The sequence below is a fragment of the Podarcis gaigeae genome (assembly GCF_964106915.1).
Source record: "Podarcis gaigeae genome assembly, chromosome: 1".
NCBI classification, from domain to species: domain Eukaryota; kingdom Metazoa; phylum Chordata; class Lepidosauria; order Squamata; family Lacertidae; genus Podarcis; species Podarcis gaigeae.
The window spans coordinates 106707279-106726384 of NC_139678.1; the positions used below are offsets into that span (position 1 = coordinate 106707279).

General features: G+C 40.9%; 1 protein-coding gene across 2 annotated transcripts in view; it reads right to left on the bottom strand.

The window, feature by feature from the left end:
• Positions 1 to 19106, bottom strand: part of LY75 (lymphocyte antigen 75) — a 57613-nt gene that overhangs the window by 18226 nt on the left and 20281 nt on the right. The window contains exons 3-20 of one of the 2 annotated variants that reach the window (XM_083703687.1): positions 18387 to 18560; positions 17867 to 18031; positions 17164 to 17274; positions 16790 to 16933; positions 15762 to 15947; positions 14979 to 15136; positions 12289 to 12396; positions 11892 to 11977; positions 11531 to 11700; positions 11222 to 11418; positions 9781 to 9923; positions 8928 to 9009; positions 7969 to 8037; positions 6907 to 7030; positions 5906 to 5941; positions 1838 to 2013; positions 1089 to 1153; positions 646 to 722 (exon numbers count right to left, since the gene is read on the bottom strand). In XM_083703687.1, coding sequence (XP_083559813.1) covers positions 646 to 722; positions 1089 to 1153; positions 1838 to 2013; positions 5906 to 5941; positions 6907 to 7030; positions 7969 to 8037; positions 8928 to 9009; positions 9781 to 9923; positions 11222 to 11418; positions 11531 to 11700; positions 11892 to 11977; positions 12289 to 12396; positions 14979 to 15136; positions 15762 to 15947; positions 16790 to 16933; positions 17164 to 17274; positions 17867 to 18031; positions 18387 to 18560 — 2271 coding nt within the window. Of the gene's footprint in view, positions 1 to 645; positions 723 to 1088; positions 1154 to 1837; positions 2014 to 5905; positions 5942 to 6906; positions 7031 to 7968; positions 8038 to 8927; positions 9010 to 9780; positions 9924 to 11221; positions 11419 to 11530; positions 11701 to 11891; positions 11978 to 12288; positions 12397 to 14978; positions 15137 to 15761; positions 15951 to 16789; positions 16934 to 17163; positions 17275 to 17866; positions 18032 to 18386; positions 18561 to 19106 lie in introns of both variants that reach the window. The other variant, XM_083703686.1, reaches the window with a different exon arrangement.

The window sequence follows — 19106 nt, forward strand, 5'->3', positions numbered from 1 at the left end:
GATGCCTTATGAGGAACGGCTAAGGGAGCTGGGCATGTTTAGCCTGGAGAAGAGGAGGTTATGATAGCCATGTTCAAATATATAAAAGGATGTCACATAGAGGAGGGAGAAAGGTTGTTTTCTGCTGCTCCAGAGAAGTGGACACGGAGCAATGGATCCAAACTACAAGAAAGAAGATTCCACCTAAACATTAGGAAGAACTTCCTAACAGTAAGAGCTGTTCGACAGTGGAATTTGCTGCCAAAGAGTGTGGTGGAGTCTCCTTCTTTGGAGGTCTTTAAGCAGAGGCTTGACAACCATATGTCAGGAGTGCTCTGATGGTGTTTCCTGCTTGGCAGGGGGTTGGACTCGATGGCCCTTGTGGTCTCTTCCAACTCTATGATTCTATGATTCTACACAGCTATTAGGAGCCCTGCCCTCTTTTGCAGCTGGCCACCCCCAAGACATCCACAAACAGGCACCACCAGCTGATTATTTTGTTGCTTTTAACATCCAGAACAGCACTCCAACTCCATAAAACTTCTTTATTAGAAGTAGTGCAGCTTCTAATAAAAAGTCTAAAGGAGAACTTTTTCTCTAAGACTGAAAGTTTGGGGAGAGAATAGTATCTTAGCATTGTTTAAAATAAAAAACTAAACAGCTTACCTCTGTACCAACTTTGATAAGAAATATGCCAACAATTCCTGTAGTATCGTTCATGATAGTATGAAAATACTGAAAACCTAGGCACAATGAAGAACTGAATTATTTCAGATTTGCCCTCTTGGTGCATGTAAATATTTATCATCATTGATTAGCTTGCTCATTTCTTTTTCATGTGTCCTACTGCACAAAATATTTGTTGACTCACTGGAGAAAGGACCAAAATGGAGCTGGCATCTTAATTTTTGCAGCTACAGAGCACAGCTGCCAAATTCTGAAGTTTCTGCTGCAGCGTTTACGTGTTTATTATATGTAAGAAATCCTGAGCCTCAAAGCTCAAGTATCTTGACCTATGACCATAATGCGTTCATCATTACTAGATCACATTCATCAAGTGAATGTCAAAAGTATTTCAGACATATATAGACTCTGATAGTTCTACATACAGTGAATGGTAGCGACTTGCAGGAGCTGTGTATTTCAGCCACCAACTTTGTCTTTCGTCCGATAACTGCAAAAACAAAAAGGAGATGCATTAGCATTAAATGCCATGTTACATCTCAACCTAGTATCAGAAAACCTAAGTATCAGAAAAATGTAGAATCTGGCATAAATTCCATATAAAGTCTATATACCCTAAATACACTAAAAAATGTTACCATGCAAACTAAAGGCAGATAATTTTTAAGCCTTCTCCCTCAGGTATTCAGTAGAGCCTAGTTTTTAATTAAACAGTCCCAAGAGCATTTCCAATGCCATAGTAATAAAAGCAAGTGTGAGACTTACAGGCAGGTTTCTTGGTGCAGTTTTTTAAACAGAGCTTTCTCCTGCATTTCAGAAACTAATGTTTTGCCTGCAGTCTGGGAGAAGGATTGCTCCCACTTTTTACTCTGAAATTTCATATCATCAATGAGAATTAGGCATGCTCTGGATTACCCTTTACTCTGTTACCCTCCCTAGTACTAGAGGAAAAGCTGGGGAAGAAGGATAAGAGAAGAACATTTTTTCATTGGATGCAGGAAAAACACTTTTGCTATACATGCTGTCAGACAAAGGTATCCTTCTTCTCACAGGCTTTTCCTGAACAGCTTATAGCAACAACAAGAGAAGGTGGTTTTTGGTTTTTTTAAAACCCCTATTTTGGCACGAACATTTTCACAACAAAATATATCCAAGAGACAAAGAAATAAATTACATTTGCAATCCTGTTTAGAATTCCCGTTAGTGCAGTGAAAGAGGCCACAGACGCTAAATCACTTCCATTATTAGAACAGTACAGAGCAGCTTCTTGAAAGCTCAAGTGCTTATTTGGCACAAACCAAAATTCAGACCCATCAATATTCAGTACTGGTCCCTGAAGTCCATCTCCATCTACAAAAGAAAGAAAGAAAAAGAATGCCATACACCTAAGCTTAAACTAAATGAAACACTGCATGCACACACAACCCCACCTCCAATTTCACAATGTTATCTAGTAGTGGTAGATGAACTATTGTAACAATGAAGTGAATTAACAGTTATCTAAAAAATACTGTGCATGAATGCAGGAAACTCTGCAACATAATTATTATATTTCTAGATCACCCTTCATCTGGCAATTGTAGGGCAGCAAGCAACCATAGATAAAAGCCAACATAAAAAACCAAAAAACCCCCAGTAAATATGAGCATATGCTTCCCCATGGGCAATGCTCCAAGACATTCACTGCAGCAAAGCTGAGTCATTGCTGACCCAACACGAAACTAAGCAAAGTAACAAATGAGTCCCTCTAAAAGTTTCTCCAGTTTCTGATGTTGTGCTCTGAGACACATTGTCCCCAAAAGTAAGTATGATATGAGGACAGCATTGTCTGTGGAGGCCCTCAAGGCAAACAGAAGGAGCACATTCATCTTGTGGGGAGGAATAGACCAAAGGAGTATGTATGATCTCCACGAAAGTCAAATGAAGATACCTTTAAATCAGGGATTGGGAACATTTGACATTCAAGATGATGTTGGGAGTCACAATTCCCTTCTTTCCTGACCATGCTGATGGAAGCAGAAATCCTATAACATGTGGAAGGCTGTAGGTTCCCTATCCCTGCCTTAAGTTGATGAGCAAATGATCAAGGACAGCAATTTTATGAGCGATACATTTTGGAGATTGTATGTCAATGGCTAATGTTGCTATCAAAGGGTTAAAAGGTAGCAGAAACGCTCTAATCACTGAGCAGCTGGAGGTCATTAGGCTTCCAGGAACATGAGTTTGTATAAATAGTCTCCTGTGTGTTTGTTCTTCCCCTCTTCTCCCCTTTTTTGGGCGTGTTTGCTGAGATGTGTGGTTCTTCGCCAGGGTTGTTTTTTGTTTTGTAAATAAACCTTATCTTTGAGTTACAAGCCGCATGCTCCAAGACTCCTCTTTGAAAAAATACTGCCTCTCCTGCCCTTCTTCAACTGCTGTGCGAAATACTCTGCTGTAGTGGGACTTGTGACGATGGCAGCGCACTGGGCATTTACATTAAACTAATTAAAGTTTAATGGGACAGGTTATGGGCATTTGTACGTCAAGAAGGAGCTAAGGAGTGCAGTTCAGAGTGATTTATGAAAGGACTGGAGCGAAGACAGAAGCGGTTGCCGACAACGAAAGCCTTCAAAGCAGCTTGAGTCCTGCAACGTGCCTAGAAAAGTTTTAAACAGGCACTGCGCAGTTTGTACTCGCTGGAAGACATCTTATTCTTCAAGGAGCCACCTCAGCAGCTGGGAGACGGTCTACAGGTGTGTGAGTATCGTTCCTAAGCCCCAGGGAGGATGGCAGAGTCCCAGGAAAGTTTTTCTGTCCCGTTTACGCGACTCAATGGGAAAAATTGGCAAGATTGGAAGGCTAGAGTAAGGGTTTGGTTGCAAGCAAAAGAGTTGTGGAGTTGTACTGAAGCACCGCCTTTACAGGCAGCTGCAGACGCGTCTGCAGAAGACAAAGCAACAGCAGCAGCTTCACAGAAACGTGACAGGAAAGCCCAAGGTCTACTAGTTTTGGCAGTGGGACCAGAGCAAATGCCTTACGTTTCTGAGTTAAAGAACACGCATGAGGTCTGGACGGTTCTGCAGCGGCTAAATTCCAGAAACACTGCGGGGGCCAAGATCCATGCTACAAGATGTTTGTTTGATTTACGTCTCCAACCGGGAGCGTGTGTGAAAGAACATATTGCCAAAATGGTGTCTGCCTTTAATCAACTAAGACAGCTGGGCATTCCTTTCTCTATGGAGCAGCAGTCATACATATTGTTGTCTTCTCTTGATAAAAGCTATGAGACTCTAGCTCTAACTTTGGAAGCTATGCCTTCAACTGAATTAACCCTTGAATACATTTCATCTCGGCTTGCAGATGAACAGGATAAAAGGCAAAGAGAAAGAGGTTTGTCTTTAAAGGGGAGTTATGCTGTGCCTAAGAGTGTTGATGCTGAGTTTGAGCACACAGTAAATGCTTTTGCAGCTAGACACTGTTTTCGCTGTGGTTCCCCTTCCCATTTAATTAGGAATTGCACACGTGAACCTGGTCAAGACAGCACCAAGGCCGTTACCCCTAGTTACCAGACAAGGAGTTCCAGGGGACGTCGAAGAAGAGGAGGAGGTCGTGGCTACTCCCACAGCACACAGCACATGGCTTCAGCAATGGCGTTGATGCAAGGGCGTGGCCAAGGCAGCAATCTACGCTGGTTTTAAGGTATCTCCAAACTACCAAAAGGTTTCGCTTAAAACTATCAGCAGAGGGCAGCACACAACTTGAATGTTGGGCCGACAGTAGTTGGGCAGATGCTGGACCAGATAGAAAATCAGTGTCAGGAATGGCGATAAAATTTGGAAATGCACTAATTGGTTGGAGATCAAGAAAGCAGTCACTTATAGCTTTAAGTTCAACTGAATCTGAGTTTAATGCATTATCAGATATATGTAGAGAACTGGAATTTTATAAGCAACTGGTACAAGAATTGTTTGGAGAATGTTCCCTACCTATCAGAGTGTGGGAAGACAACCAACCTTGTATTAAACTAGCTAAATCAGGTCAATTCAAGGCACACACAAAACACTTGGATATCCGTTATCAAAATGTATGCCAAAGTGTAAAACAAGGTTTAATTGAACTAAAGTATTGTCCAAGCCAAGAAAATCTCGCAGACGGTTTTACGAAAGCTTTGGGTCCGCAATCTCATAAATGTTTCTGTTCAGGTTTAAATTTGAATTAAGGTTGGTACAGCTCAGTGTTACGAGCGAGAGGGGGTGTTGCTATCAAAGGGTTAAAAGGTAGCAGAAACGCTCTAATCACTGAGCAGCTGGAGGTCATTAGGCTTCCAGGAACATGAGTTTGTATAAATAGTCTCCTGTGTGTTTGTTCTTCCCCTCTTCTCCCCTTTTTTGGGCGTGTTTGCTGAGATGTGTGGTTCTTCGCCAGGGTTGTTTTTTGTTTTGTAAATAAACCTTATCTTTGAGTTACAAGCCGCATGCTCCAAGACTCCTCTTTGAAAAAATACTGCCTCTCCTGCCCTTCTTCAACTGCTGTGCGAAATACTCTGCTGTAGTGGGACTTGTGACGATGGCAGCGCACTGGGCATTTACATTAAACTAATTAAAGTTTAATGGGACAGCTAATAAGATAGTTGTGGCCTACAGAACAGCCTCAGTTCAATGTATTTGAGACAGCACTATGCTTTTATGTTCCATTATGACGTTTAGGTGCTCTCTTAAATTAACCATCCATGGATTAATGAAGACAGAGAGACACCCTCTCACTGATTTTTCTTCAACGTCACTTGCTGTTTTCCCTGAAGATTTGCCAAATTTTAGTTTCTATATAAAGTACTGTAAGATTATTTCAGGTTTCATTCGGCTTTTGAATTTAGGCCCATGATTCAAGAGGGAACAAGTAAGGTATCAGTCTAAGAGCTGCTCTGCTTGTGTTTGAGTAAGTTGTTCAGTGTGCGAAGCCAAGCCAGAGTCAGCAGTTATGTAAGATGAGATGGGATTCATTGGATTCTTTCCGTCATCTGACCACTGCTGGGCTGGGGGCCACAGTACACCCTCAGGCCAACTGAAGCAGTGGTACTGCAGAACAGCAGAGAGCAGGCTAACAACTACCTCTACTTCCAGGCTGCATTAAAGGTAATGAAAATAAGATAGCTGGGGGTCCAAGTTGCTAGAGGCTGTGTTCGAGATCACTGGCACTTTTGGAGACCTATATGTGGCCAGCACCTTTATCAATGATGTGTAGGAAGCCTAAGTTGTTCGCTTACCTGGTTTGTACCACTCTGGTGTCTTTGGAGTACGACCTGTTGATGAGATTAAGGAAAATTAGGGCATGCCAATTTCCCTTTTATCAGAAGAAAAGGAGAGCTGGAATCTTCAGGAGCACCATTAAACAAAGAGTGAAACTGTGTTGTTTTTTTCTTTTTACCCGAAAGGTGCAAGCAGTAAAGTTTTATTACAGCTTACAAACTTGAACACAACTGCAATTAGGAAAAACCAATCATGTAGCTTGCTTATTATGCTTGTTTGGGAGGGGCTCAAGTGAGTTGCGAGGGGAGGTTTGGAAAAGCTGTGGGGGGGGGGGCAGGCAAAGGTGGGTGAAGTGTAGTGTGGTGTCTCAGGTTAAGAACAGTTTCAGGTTAAGAACGGACCTCTGGAACGAATTAAGTATGTAACCAGAGGTACCACTGTAACAAGAACCTGTGAAAGACAGACATTCCTTCTATACTTGGGCATCATCAGAAAATTTTAAAATGGCATTCAATTATTGGAAGCAGAATAAGTCATGCCCAATAATTGTGGAGTGCAAGGCCTGCTTGATTATGTGGAATAAAAACATGAGAGTAATTTTAAATGTAGATTCTTTATAGTCAATGTAAACTAGACACAGAAAATCAAATATTGATTCAAGGATCACCTTTCTTTTTTTAAAGCCTCACATCCAGCTTGAGGGTTCCCAAGGACATATTGATGACTACTGAGAACAGGATGCTTAATTTGTTAGGCCTGTGGCCTAATCCAACAAGCTCTTATTGTCTTGTAAAAAACACACACAATGTGAAATAAAACTTTTTTCAGTGCTCTTTGCCTCAAATTCACAGGAATTTGGGCAAACATGCTGACAAATGTGAATAAAATGAAAGTAAAGACATTTCTAAGCCTAATGCTGCCTTCCTATGCACACTGACCTGGGAGGCAGCCATATTGAATATGGTGGCACTCACTTCTAAGTAAATATGCATACGACTAAGCTGTGAATGAAGTTTACCTTTAGCGATCTGGCACACCCATTCAAGTTGTGAACCACAGTAGAAAGGCTTTAAGTAGAAATCTTCTTGTCTGTCTTCAGAATAGTAAAGAGTCCACATTGTTCGCCGTGTTAGTCTTAGAAACTGCACACATTATTAAGATAAAAAAAAAACCAATGAAACTGATTCCTGCATGTGCAGTGTAATATTTACATGCAACTAAGTTCCACTGTTTTAAGTGGAACTTACTATCAGGTAAGTGTAATGCAGCCTAAGTGAACTGTTAATAAACAGAAATTATATTTCATTCTTTTTAAAAAAAATAAAATCAGGCTTTTTTATGGATAAAAAAGCACAGATACTTGCTTTTGTGCAGCCAGATCTAAGGCAATCTAACACAGAAGTATGTCTGTCTAATCAAATTTCCTTCCAAGTATGCTTACAGAGGATTGTAGCTCAAAAACTAAACCACAAGGACACATGCACTTAAGCCAAGGTTGGCCAGGTGAAATAGTTATGGATCCTACTGCACTTGTAATTATTGCATAGATTTGAAAGCCTGCTCAGGGTTAATTCTGTTACAGTGCAAGCCTAAGCATGTCGACTCCACTGTATTCAATGTTATCTACTCCTAGGAAAAAGGTGAATGCAGCCTTATTTAATTTGCTGTAACAGATACACACACACACACACACACACACACACACGTTTATCACCAGTACTGGTTATCAAAAAGTGCATTATTTTATTATATATTTTTGAAACTAATTAAAGAGGAACTGTTTTTCAACTACAAAAAGAAGAATTTAGACAACATTTGTTACCACATTTCTCAGAGAAGACAGCAAGGGACACAAAATTATAGACTAATTTTTGTTATCGGTCCAATGCAATATTTCTATTTCATTCTTAAGTTATGTCACAGTAAGCATGCTGTAGCATTTTCGTTGTATTAACTCAATGACAACTTCACATTGGCAAAGTTGCAGCAATTCATTCTAAATTTAATCTATCAATTGAACTAATTTATAAAAAAAACCCCAAAGTATTCCCACTTAGTTATCAAGCGTATTACACCGCACCTTCACAGCTGCGCAGTCTCTAGTATCGTATCCATCTTTAAACTCAGGGTGCATAACAACAGTAGATACCTACAGAAAGAGAAGATACAGAATTGAATTGAATTGGCAATGACCACATTGTAGTTTTTCACCACAGGCACTCCTCCATTTGTGTCATTGGAGGAAACAGGGCTACACACACATTCCGTTCTGCTGAGTGAAGTAAACAGAGAGCCCAGACTTAGGGCTCATAGTTGGTGAATGTATGTAAGAATGTGGTCTTCTGCACAGAATTACAGCTGTATTGCAGCATTCATTTCCCTCATGTGCGAAATTAGCGTTCCAAAATGCTAGAGAGAGTCTCCACAAGCAGAGGTGGCTCCCTGCTTAAGAAAAATGCCTTTCAACCCGTGCAGGGCTGTAAATAAACAGATGGGACTCTGATGCACTGGAAGAAGCAGAGCACTCCCTCATGTGAAGGCTTTAATCACGTAAGATAAAGGAATGCCTGAATAGGGGCTTAAGCGCAAGATCACAATCCGATGCATAGTTCAAAAACGTCACCAAACATGACTCAGAGTTTCATGTGCACTTCTATGATCACACAAGGCTCCTACATATGGGCTGTCAATTTATTTCAGTGAGCCCAAAAGAATCTGCATGAAAACCTGATTGTTCAAATGAAATGGATGGAACACAGTGCCTGTGATGGGAAACATCCCTTTGCTTCTCAGAGCCCCTGCACATGTTAAGAAATAGTTCTTTTTTGTTGTATATGCGCATACTTCTAATACAAAGCAACAGTAAAAATGGCTAGAACTTTAAAAGTCTTTAAAAAATTCTTAAAAAGTCTTCCACTGACAAAATATGTCTGAAATATAGTTGGGTGTTTTTTTTAAAGATGCCTAATTTCTTTCAGACCCACCTATATTCTTCCAACTAAGGTACAATGATATGCTATTGCCATCAGTTTAACTTACAGGCTTATTGTCACTCCACTGCCAGGATCCTAGAGAGTCAGGATTCCTCTTATTTAGCCCAATCCAGACCCAACGGCTATCGCTGTAAATGAAATACCATTTCAGTCCAAGTACAGCTTTAAGCACAAATTATTCATCACTATAATCATGCAAAACAAGAGCCCTGTACAGACTTCCAAACTGAAAGCACAGAGTGTGTGTGTGTGTCTGTGTGTGTGTGTGTGTGTGTGTGTGAGAGAGAGAGAGAGAGAGAGAGAGAGACAGAGAATCATTTTACCAGTTTGCCAAAATACCGATTATGCCTGCCATTTGTACATTCCGATTTACATGTAGATTTCACAATGCATGTATGTTAATTAAGAAATACTTAGCTACAGTGGTACCTTGGAAGTCGAACAGAATCCGTTCCGAAAGTCCATTCGACTTCCAAAACGTTTGAAAACCAAGGCACAGCTTCCGATTGGCTGCAGGAAGCCTTCCTGCAGAATCCTAAAAACACACACCACAATCTGTACTAGAGATCTTGAAATGTATGTATGTATGTATGTATGTATGTATGTATGTATGTATGTATGCAACAGTATACTGCTTAATCATTTAACTAATGTGTTCATTAGGAAACAATACTCAAAGCAAGGAGGAAGAGGAGGAAACAGACTTGTCACCACATGCTACTGAAAATAATGTTTAAAACAAAATAATTGACAGAACAAATTTGCCGATTGTTCTTTGCATGTCAACAATAGCGGTTTTAGTTCATGTTCCAGAAGAGCTTCTTTTTAAAGGACATGACTATCAAATGCCACATTACCAACTGAGTTTGGCCAGAAAACTAGCTTTCCAAGAACGTTACCTTATGGTCTCTCTCAGAATGTCATGGAGTTCCTTGATTTCTGTTAAGTGGCTAAAACTAGGGAGGTGTCCTCCAAGAGCCTCACAGAATCTCTCCGCTTCTTCCCAGGTCCTGGTTCTCAGCACTCTTTCCTTATGAAATAACTTTGCAAAGAAAAAAAGAAAATCCGATTCAACCCTTTATCAATAAAAAGAAAGGGGCCAAAGATATAGCTAATACTTCAAAGCTACCTGACTGCCATATAAACCTACCCAATCTGGTTTCATACACACACATTGCATTCTATTCTCCCTGTCTTGTTAACAAAAACTGCCCTAAGAAAGCATCACAAATTTATCTTTTTTGTCCTGTACAGCCCCCCCCCCCATATATAGCTTCCTTCAAGGAATTCTGGAAATTGTGGTTTTACCCCCAGCACAAAGCTACAACTCCCAGCACCTTTAAAGGGCAACTCAGGATCCACGTGGTGCTCTTGTTCTGATGCATAGAGGCTGATCAGCCAGGGAAACAAAACCAAACGATGATAATCTAATCAGCTAATACAAAGAAATGTTATGCAAAGAAATAGTTGACCGTGGGAAAGGAAGGATTATGCAAGGGTGTTCTGTGAGTTTTAGATACAAGTCCAAAGTAATTCAAGAATATGAATAGTGTGTGTGTGTGTGTGTGTGTGTGTGTGTGTGTGTGTATGTGTGTGCACACTCAAGTCACTGAACTAGATTAGCCTTAGCCAACCTGCTAACCTCAAGATGCTTTGGACTACAATTCCCATCAGTTCCAGCTGGTTGGAGCTGATGGGAGCTGTAGTCGACTATTCAATTATTTCATTTCTATACCACTTAGTATATTAAATATCATTTAACATATTACAGATATCTTAAGCAGTGTACAAAAAACTGAATAAACAACAGACACTTAAAATATTACAAAGATAGAGTTACATATAAAATGTTACATTAATACAAAGTTACACACACACACACACACACAGAGAGAGAGAGAGAGAGAGAGAGAGAATATCTTCCTTCTGACACACCCTCCCTCTCAGCTTCTGGGTTCTCATCCCATGTCCAAACAAAATTTCACAGCCTATAAACTAGATTAAAATCAACAACGCGCTAAAAACTAGATTAAAACGTATGGCAACATTATACGTATCTGGCTAGGCTTTCCGAAACAAGCATGCCTACAATGGCATTTGTGCACTTGTTTTTGTAAGGTGTATTCAGAATGAACATCAGAAAAGATCTCTTTCCATATGGTGGAAATATCTAGTTCAACATTTTGTAGTGCTTTTGTTTTTTCTTCATTAAGATAATATACTTTTTTTTTATTTAAGTGTTAGCTCGGTTCCTTCAAGTTCATAATATCTAGAGAGCATCAGGATAGTGAAGGCTGAACTAGATCCTTTAGGTGATTTAATTGGAAGGATATATGCTACCTTATAACAAGCAAGACCTGATCCGCTGTGCCAGCCTGGAGGGCAAGGGTCAGTAACTTTAGGAACTACTTCCGGTTCTACTATTGGTCCAATGTACTTCTTGCAAATAGAGTAAGCTTTCGTTGTTTTGCAATTCTTGACCTCCCACTTTCCAAGGTATTTTCCTGCTGACATAGCCACGCATCCTCCACGCAATGCTAGAATGTAGATTAAAATCAAATCAAAATTGTAACCAAGAAATTTAGTATTGTTCAAGATTTAACATAGAACAAATAGTAGCACTTCACTGATCTCGAGAAGGTACTGTACCTGGTTGGAAATGACCCCAGTTTGTGTACGTGAGCATTTCATTCTTCCCATCTACGGTTCCCCAGCTATACTCTCCTGAAGAGCTGATATCGTGCAAGCCAGTCCAGAAGTACTTTTCTTCAACTCTGCTATGCTTTCTAATCAAATTGTTTATGAATTCTTGTTCGAATCTGTAAGAGTCAAGTTTCAAAAACTAAGGATGCAACTATCATGATCAAATACATGAATAAATCTACTAATCATAAATGTAAACACTTCACTAGCATATTGCAGAGTTCATTCTACATTCATGTTTCCACATGAATCTTGTTGCACAACACACATTTGTTTTATCTAGACAAAGACAAACACTAAAGAATACCTGTTTGTTATAGTGAGGTTGCACAGTTTCCCAAACAATTCTTCACTTTTCTGAACCTTGTAACAGAAGTCTCCATGCCTCCATTCCTATTTTAGAGAATAATACTCTTTTACTCAAAAGTACTGTATGCATTAATTATGTTCCACGTTACATTTTTGCAAAGGCAGAATGGTGAAACTTAAGAATTGCTACTACTTTGAAATTGGGGATACACTAGAACACTAGATAAATGACAGATGCTTAATATTTATTTAATATGTAAGAATTCTAAATATCCCACTCCATTCTATTATTAATAATGAATCTGAAATTCAAAATGTCAGGCAAACAGTAAGCAAAATACTTTTAATACAGCCTCCAAGATTGGTTTAAAATGTAATTACTGATATAGCCTTACCTCACCAGTACAATTTTTATCAGCTTTTGAGTCATTCAAAATCTTTCCATTTTTCATGCAGACGTATTTAAGTTTATTGTCACAAGGCAGGACATTCCATCGACCCAGCTATCAGCAAGAGGAGGGGGGAGATTTTTTTAGAACATTCCCAATATTATTCTCTCCATTGTTTATTGATTTTCAATGAAAGCAAACAGCCAGAGTAAACATACAAGTGAAAAAATGGGGAGGCACAAGCAAAGCAAAATGTCCACTATATCTATGCATAAACTCCTAAGAAAGTAGTTGGATAAATATAATAACAAATGTATGAGTGCTAATTAGTCTTTCCAAAAGGGTCCCTAATAACATTTTTTTAAAAGTACAGTGGTACCTCTAGTTATGAACATAATCTGTTCCGGAGTTCCGTTCTTAACCTGAAACTGTTCTTAACTAGAGGCGTGCTTTCGCTAATGGGGCCTCTTGCTGCTGCTGTGCCGCTGGCACACGATTTCCGTTCTCATCCTGGTACAAAGTTCTCAAATCAAGGTAACTACTTAGCAGAGTTTGTAACTACTTAGCGGAGCTTAGCGGAGTTTGTAACCTGAGGTGTTTGTAACTCGAGGTACCACTGTCATTGAAGTCTCATTTAAAACCACGTTGTCTATATTACAATGCAGACAGGAACAGATTTCGAGAGTGCTTAGCTTCCCTGCTACTCTCTCCTTCTCTCTCTCTATTTTTTCAAGTATGGGAATCTAAAAACGTAACAAGCCTGCCCTGTATCCCAACCTGAATGAGGATTTTAAGAACTTAAAAAGCACCCTGCTAAATCATTCCAACATTCTGTTCTCACGGTGGCCAACTCTTGTGAGTCGCGCAATTGGAAAACAGAAGAGAACACAGGCAGCAGCAAAAGAGACTGGAGGAGCAGAGGAGCCCGATTCTTTGCTCTGGCGCATTCACATAGTGCTACACTATTGCTTAAGAGTCACTGGCGGAGGAAGAGGAGTGCGGGGAGAGCACCCTGCCTCCAGCCGCATGCCATCGTGGCTGCCCCCCCGCCCATGCTGGGCTGCCCATGCCCCCGCAGATGGCACGCCCCGCCCCCAGGACGCGTGCCAGACCCGCCCTCACCTGCTCTCTGCCACCGTTAAGAGTTATGTGTTAACGGGGCAATGGTTGCTCATGCACCTCTGCTGTATATCATAGGCTACGAATATCATATACAGAAAAACTATTAACCCACCAACACTGACAAGCAGCTGCTTTGAGATTTTTCTCATAGAAAGAAACAGGGAGAGCTCCTCACAATAGGCCCTGTGTTCATGTTCTAAGGCTTAAGGTTTTCTCTGTTAGCGCAGTGAATTGCCTTCTATTCCTCTGTTGTGACTGGACCCAGGAATAGAGAGGAGACACACAAGTGATGGGTTGAACTAGGGCCACATTTTATTATCAACAACTGCAAGGGGAAATGAGAATTGCAGCAAGCTAACGTTCACTTCAACTCTGCATGAACCAAACCCTACCCTTTCCAAAGGGCATGACAAAACACAGTCCCAAGGTTGGGGCCCCACATTATGATGAGTAGGGCAGCCTTCTTGCCTCCATTCCCTCCCAGGGCCCCACAGGTGTGGCAGGTGAGCCTCAAGAACATTCCCCATCCAGGCTAAGAGCCCCACAGCCTGGAGAAGCTGGCATCCAGAAATGTCCTTCACCTTCAAAGGTACATAAGGGTGCTCAACAGTTTCCTTATCTTACCTTAACCTTTCCCAGTTAACTGATTTAACTATACCCATCCTTAAACCTCACTGTTCCCTGAACCCAGTACAGAGCAGGTGAAAAAAATCCTGCCCAACTTGGCCAGTTTGCAGGCAGGCAAAATATTCCAACTGTGCCCCGAAGTGACTGGAAATCCCATTCTGGAACGGAGTGTGGGCTTGGTGGGTGTGGGGGGGAAAATGACCAGAGGCACAGCAAAGGACCATATAGTCTATAGATACATCGCCAGACACAGACTCTCTTAAGGCAAATCTAAAAAAATGTATAAACACCTACAACTGGGAAACACTGGCCTGCGGGTGCTCCAATTGCAGAAAAGCCTTTACCAAAGGTGTCATGGGCTTTGAAGACGCTCAAACTCAGGACGATAAGGGAGAAATGTGCTAAGAGGAAGGCACACTTGGCAAACCTTCACCATGATCAACTCCCGCCCAGAAACCTGTGTTCCCACTGTGGAAGGATGTGTGGATCCAAAATTGGCCTCCACAGTCACTTGCGGACTTGCTTTTAAAACCGTGTTTAAGGAAGACAATCTTACTTGACTACGAGTGATCGCTAAAGAAGAAGAAGAAGAGTCTATAGATACATTGCCAGACACATGTGCTGGTGTCTGTATGTACACAACGCAGCATTGCCTCACCTGCCTCCCTAGCCAGCTGTAACAATGCTCCCAGATGCAGCTGGCGGGAGCGGACTTCTGGGCTGAAAGTTTGCTAGAATTCAAGGGTATAATCCTAAACATCCGAGTTCCATTGAAATACCAGGACGTTAATTCTGTGGAAGTCTGTTAAAGGTTGCACTGCTAAGGTATCATCTTTTCCACTTCCACAGGAGGAAACAGGCTATGTACATAAATCCACATGCTTTTTTCCTTTATTTCCCAGAAACTTAAGAGGCACTTGGACCAGAGTAACACATAGGCGACTTACCTTTCCTGAATAAGCTACACAGTTAGGAGTGTTGTTGGAGAGAAGTTTCGGCTCATCCTGATCCCAGTAAGTAAACACTACTTTGGAACTGTCAGACCATTTAAACAAGGCTGGAACATCCTCGTTTATCAAGCCAATCCACACTCTGTCTGCGGTGTCTATATTCAATAGCAAAACATAAGCAATTCAAAAAGCAATATAGCTAATCAAACAAGACACCAGGGGCACAGCCATATAACTCAAACAAGCTCACTTTTTTTCCAAAATGCATGGAATTATACAACAGATGCCCTATGACTAAGGCAAGACATATAGAGATAGGGCCAGCACAGTGCATTTTATACAAGTTGAAAAAAATATATATTTATTTTTATTATTGAGTCTGTGATCTAGAGTGACAAAAATTCTGGCCACAGATGAAGCAGTACCAGTAGTAGTAGTAGTAATAATAGTAGCAGCAGCTGTTGTTGTTGTTGTTGATTAAATTTCTATACCATCCTTCATTTGACGATCACAGGGAGGTATACGATATAAGAACCCACATAAGACCATAAGAACAAACACACCCCAACTCACATAGTTTAAGAGGTCATAGATTGTTTAAGTAGTCAAAGGCCTGGGAGAAGAGGAATGTTTTTGCCTGGCACCTAAAGATATATAAGGTTGATGCCAGGCAAGCAACCTTCTAAACCAAATTTCCAGTCATTTCAGCCTTAAGTTGAGATGGGGTGATTAGAGTGAAAAAGGCAGAAGAAATTCATGCCTATGCTTAGCCAAACTTACCATTATGAAGTTTTGTAACCACTATCTCAACATCTGCTATGGAGTGTATGCTGATAAGGTTGCTATAGCTTGCATTGCAAAGTTGATGTGCGTCCTCCCAGGAAGCAGTGCCGCTCATTAGCATATAGCAAAATCCATTGTGGGAATGCCAGTTAGGTTCACACTGGGTCTCCACATACTGCTCAACTGCTGAGAATAAATAAAACATGTGAACCATTCAGCAGGAAATATACACCAGGTGATGCGCAGAAAACACACACACTTTTTTTTTAAAAAAAAAGAGGAAAGGCAATTATAAAGGTAAAGGTACCCCTGCCCGTTCAGGCCACTCTTGCCAGACTCTAGGGTTGTGCGCTCATCTCACTCTATAGGCCGGGAGCCAGCGCTGTCCGAAGACACTTCCGGGTCACGTGGCCAGCGTGACGAAGCTGCATCTGGCGAGCCAGCGCAGCACACGGAAACACAGTTTACCTTCCCGCTAGTAAGCAGTCCCTATTTATCTACTTGCACCCGGGGGTGCTTTCGAACTGCTAGGTTGGCAGGCGCTGGGACCGAGCAACGGGAGCGCACCCCGCTGCGGGGATTTGAACCGCCGACCTGACGATCGGCAAGTCGTAGGAGCTGAGGTTTTACCCACAGCGCCACCCGCGTCCTGCTAAAAAAAGGCAACTATAGCATGACACTATAGCATTTTTACAATTGTAAAAATTCCCAAACGTTTCCCCTGATTTTGTAACTATTAACTATTTCTGCAAACAAAAACAAAACAGCCACACCTGGCTGAAACTCTCCTCTCACCCTTTGCACCTCTTTATTGTCTACTCTGAAGGTTTGAGACCAATAAACATTGCAATGAATATACTTTTTGGTATGCTGTTTTTCTTGCAAGCAGGCTTCCATAACTAAGTTGTTCTTGAAGAAAAAAGTAGTTACGGAGCAGTGTGCGACAGAAGCTGCAGCAGCTGTAAATATGAGTCAATTTAACTACGTAACTGCCTAACGAAAACCAAATCCACAATTTAATTTACCTGCAAACTCTGACTGGGTATTGTTGAATGGCTTCTTGCAAACATAAGGAAGTTTATTCTCACAAGGATAACTCATCCAGGCACCTTCGTTGGCTTCCATAGCTACACAGCCAGATCCATCTAGTGGAGATGAATTCTGAATCTCTACAGAAAAACAACAACTAGTATTTAGAAATTTAAAGTTATAGTATCACATAATTATAGGGCTGTAAAGGAATAGTTCCAAACATTTAGCACCATAAATCATTTTTTTAAAAAATAAGGCTGCAATCCTGTTCACACCTTCCTGAGAGTAATCCACTGAACACTGTGAGACTTTTTCTGAGTAGACATGCACAGAATTTCACTGGGACTGATCAGTGAAATGTGCTCACCTTGACTCCAGCTGACGAAATTCAATGGTGTATGATCCGACCACTGCCAGCCTCCAGAAATATCCAGCTGGTTTAATCCAATCCAGAATCTCTCTGCGATGCCTTCTTTTGCTAAAGAGTTAAAAATATTACAAGATGAATAATATTGATTGGTTTCCACACTGTAAATTCATAGTTCCCATTTAGCTGTACTGAACCCAGGTATTGTCTTTCCAGGTGGCTTTCGGTTGCTAAAATAATATACATATTTAAGGTCAAACAGAAATATTTGGGCACCAGCTTATGGAGCACAGTATGTGATGTGGTTGCACAAGCATTATATGAATTTATTAGATAGTGGCTTAGTTTGCACATCATGTTCAGCAAATCCATGGCTTAAGAAGGAACCCAAGTATCAGAGGGAGTGGCAGGTATATGAAAAAGGAGGAGAAAGCAAAAGGAAGGGGGAGAGAAAAACCAAGGGCACATTCTGGGTCCAGAATTTCTTGTGGGCATTTTAGTTATTGGTAGTAGGAAATAAGTTTGTGTAGAATGGAATTTTGATCATTCTAGAGAATTATGTGGAAGCAACTCCTTCAAGAGATAGGAGGTGGTAGCTAAGAATCTACCTTGACACTAATCCTCTTGCTAAGGTTCCATCCCCACTCCTCAATTTGGTAGTGCCAGGTTTCCCCAGAAATTCACTATATACAGTTGTACGTACCTTGAATACGGCTTAACTCGGATGCACTGGCAATGCTCAGCAAATCTCCACCTTGACTCTGGCATGAGACATATGCTTCTTTCCAAGTTAGGGCAGCCTGTGTGTTTAACTGGTAGCAATTTCCAGAATCTGCATCATGTTCCCATGCATTCTGACAACCATCCTCTGATGTAAGAGAAATAAACAATTAAAAAGCAACCGTCTGGGTACCACAGTAACCATGTGCTGAGAATTCCATATGGGGGCAATTTAGATGTTTCCCCCACCCTTCAAACGAAGAGCATGGTCGCGCATAGTTAGAACGAGGCATTGCGATGAACACGAAGTCTGCCTGCACCTCCCATATCTATGTGAAAAACGTCATTATACATTTCAGTCCGGTCGTTCTCAAAGGGTGTGCTGCACTACATTGGTGTTGCAGGAGAATAGCAACTGCAGCAGAAAGATTCAAGGACAATCAAAGAAACATTTAAACATTTCAGTGTAGCACAGTATATAGCATTTTCGCAATGCTACTTGCCTGGCTTTAAGCAGACACCCCATTCTTTATCTTGATCAAAACTGTAGGTTGTAGAACACCATTCACCATCTGTAAACATTTCATTGCGGGTGCAGTCATGATGCCATGTTCCATTAAATAGGAAAGGGAATTCACAAGGCTTTCCATAGGAATTTCCATCCTTCGTATAAACCTCTGTAGGGGGGGAAATGGTTTTGACATTTGAGTGGGGGGGGGGAATAGATATGAACGCATGGTAAATTGAACCAATATTAAGACACTGTTGGAATCATTCAGAAGTAAAGATTATTGGCACATGCAAGCTATTATTTACAGGTATATATAACGCAGTTGCAGTGCATCTTAATATAATGCGGTAGGAAAATGCTTAACATTTTGGCCATATGCACTTCATGCAATAATAATTCATTATTATTATTATTTTCTCAATTAAACAAAATGGTTTTTTGTGTTGTTTTCACCGTACTTTCTGCGAGGGCATAAATATGGATATATAAAACAAATTAATATGTTAAGATCTGTAGAAGCCAAAAATCACTCAACAGTGAACTCTTGAAATTAAAAATGTCTCATGGCCCAAACCTATGGTTCCATACTGAGCAGCTTTCAGGGCCTGCGCATAGTCTGGGAGGTGGTGGTGGGGCAACTGCCCCCTCTAAATCAAGTAAATAAAAATACTTAACTGACCAATTGTATTGCAGGTAACTCGGTTCTCCCCCA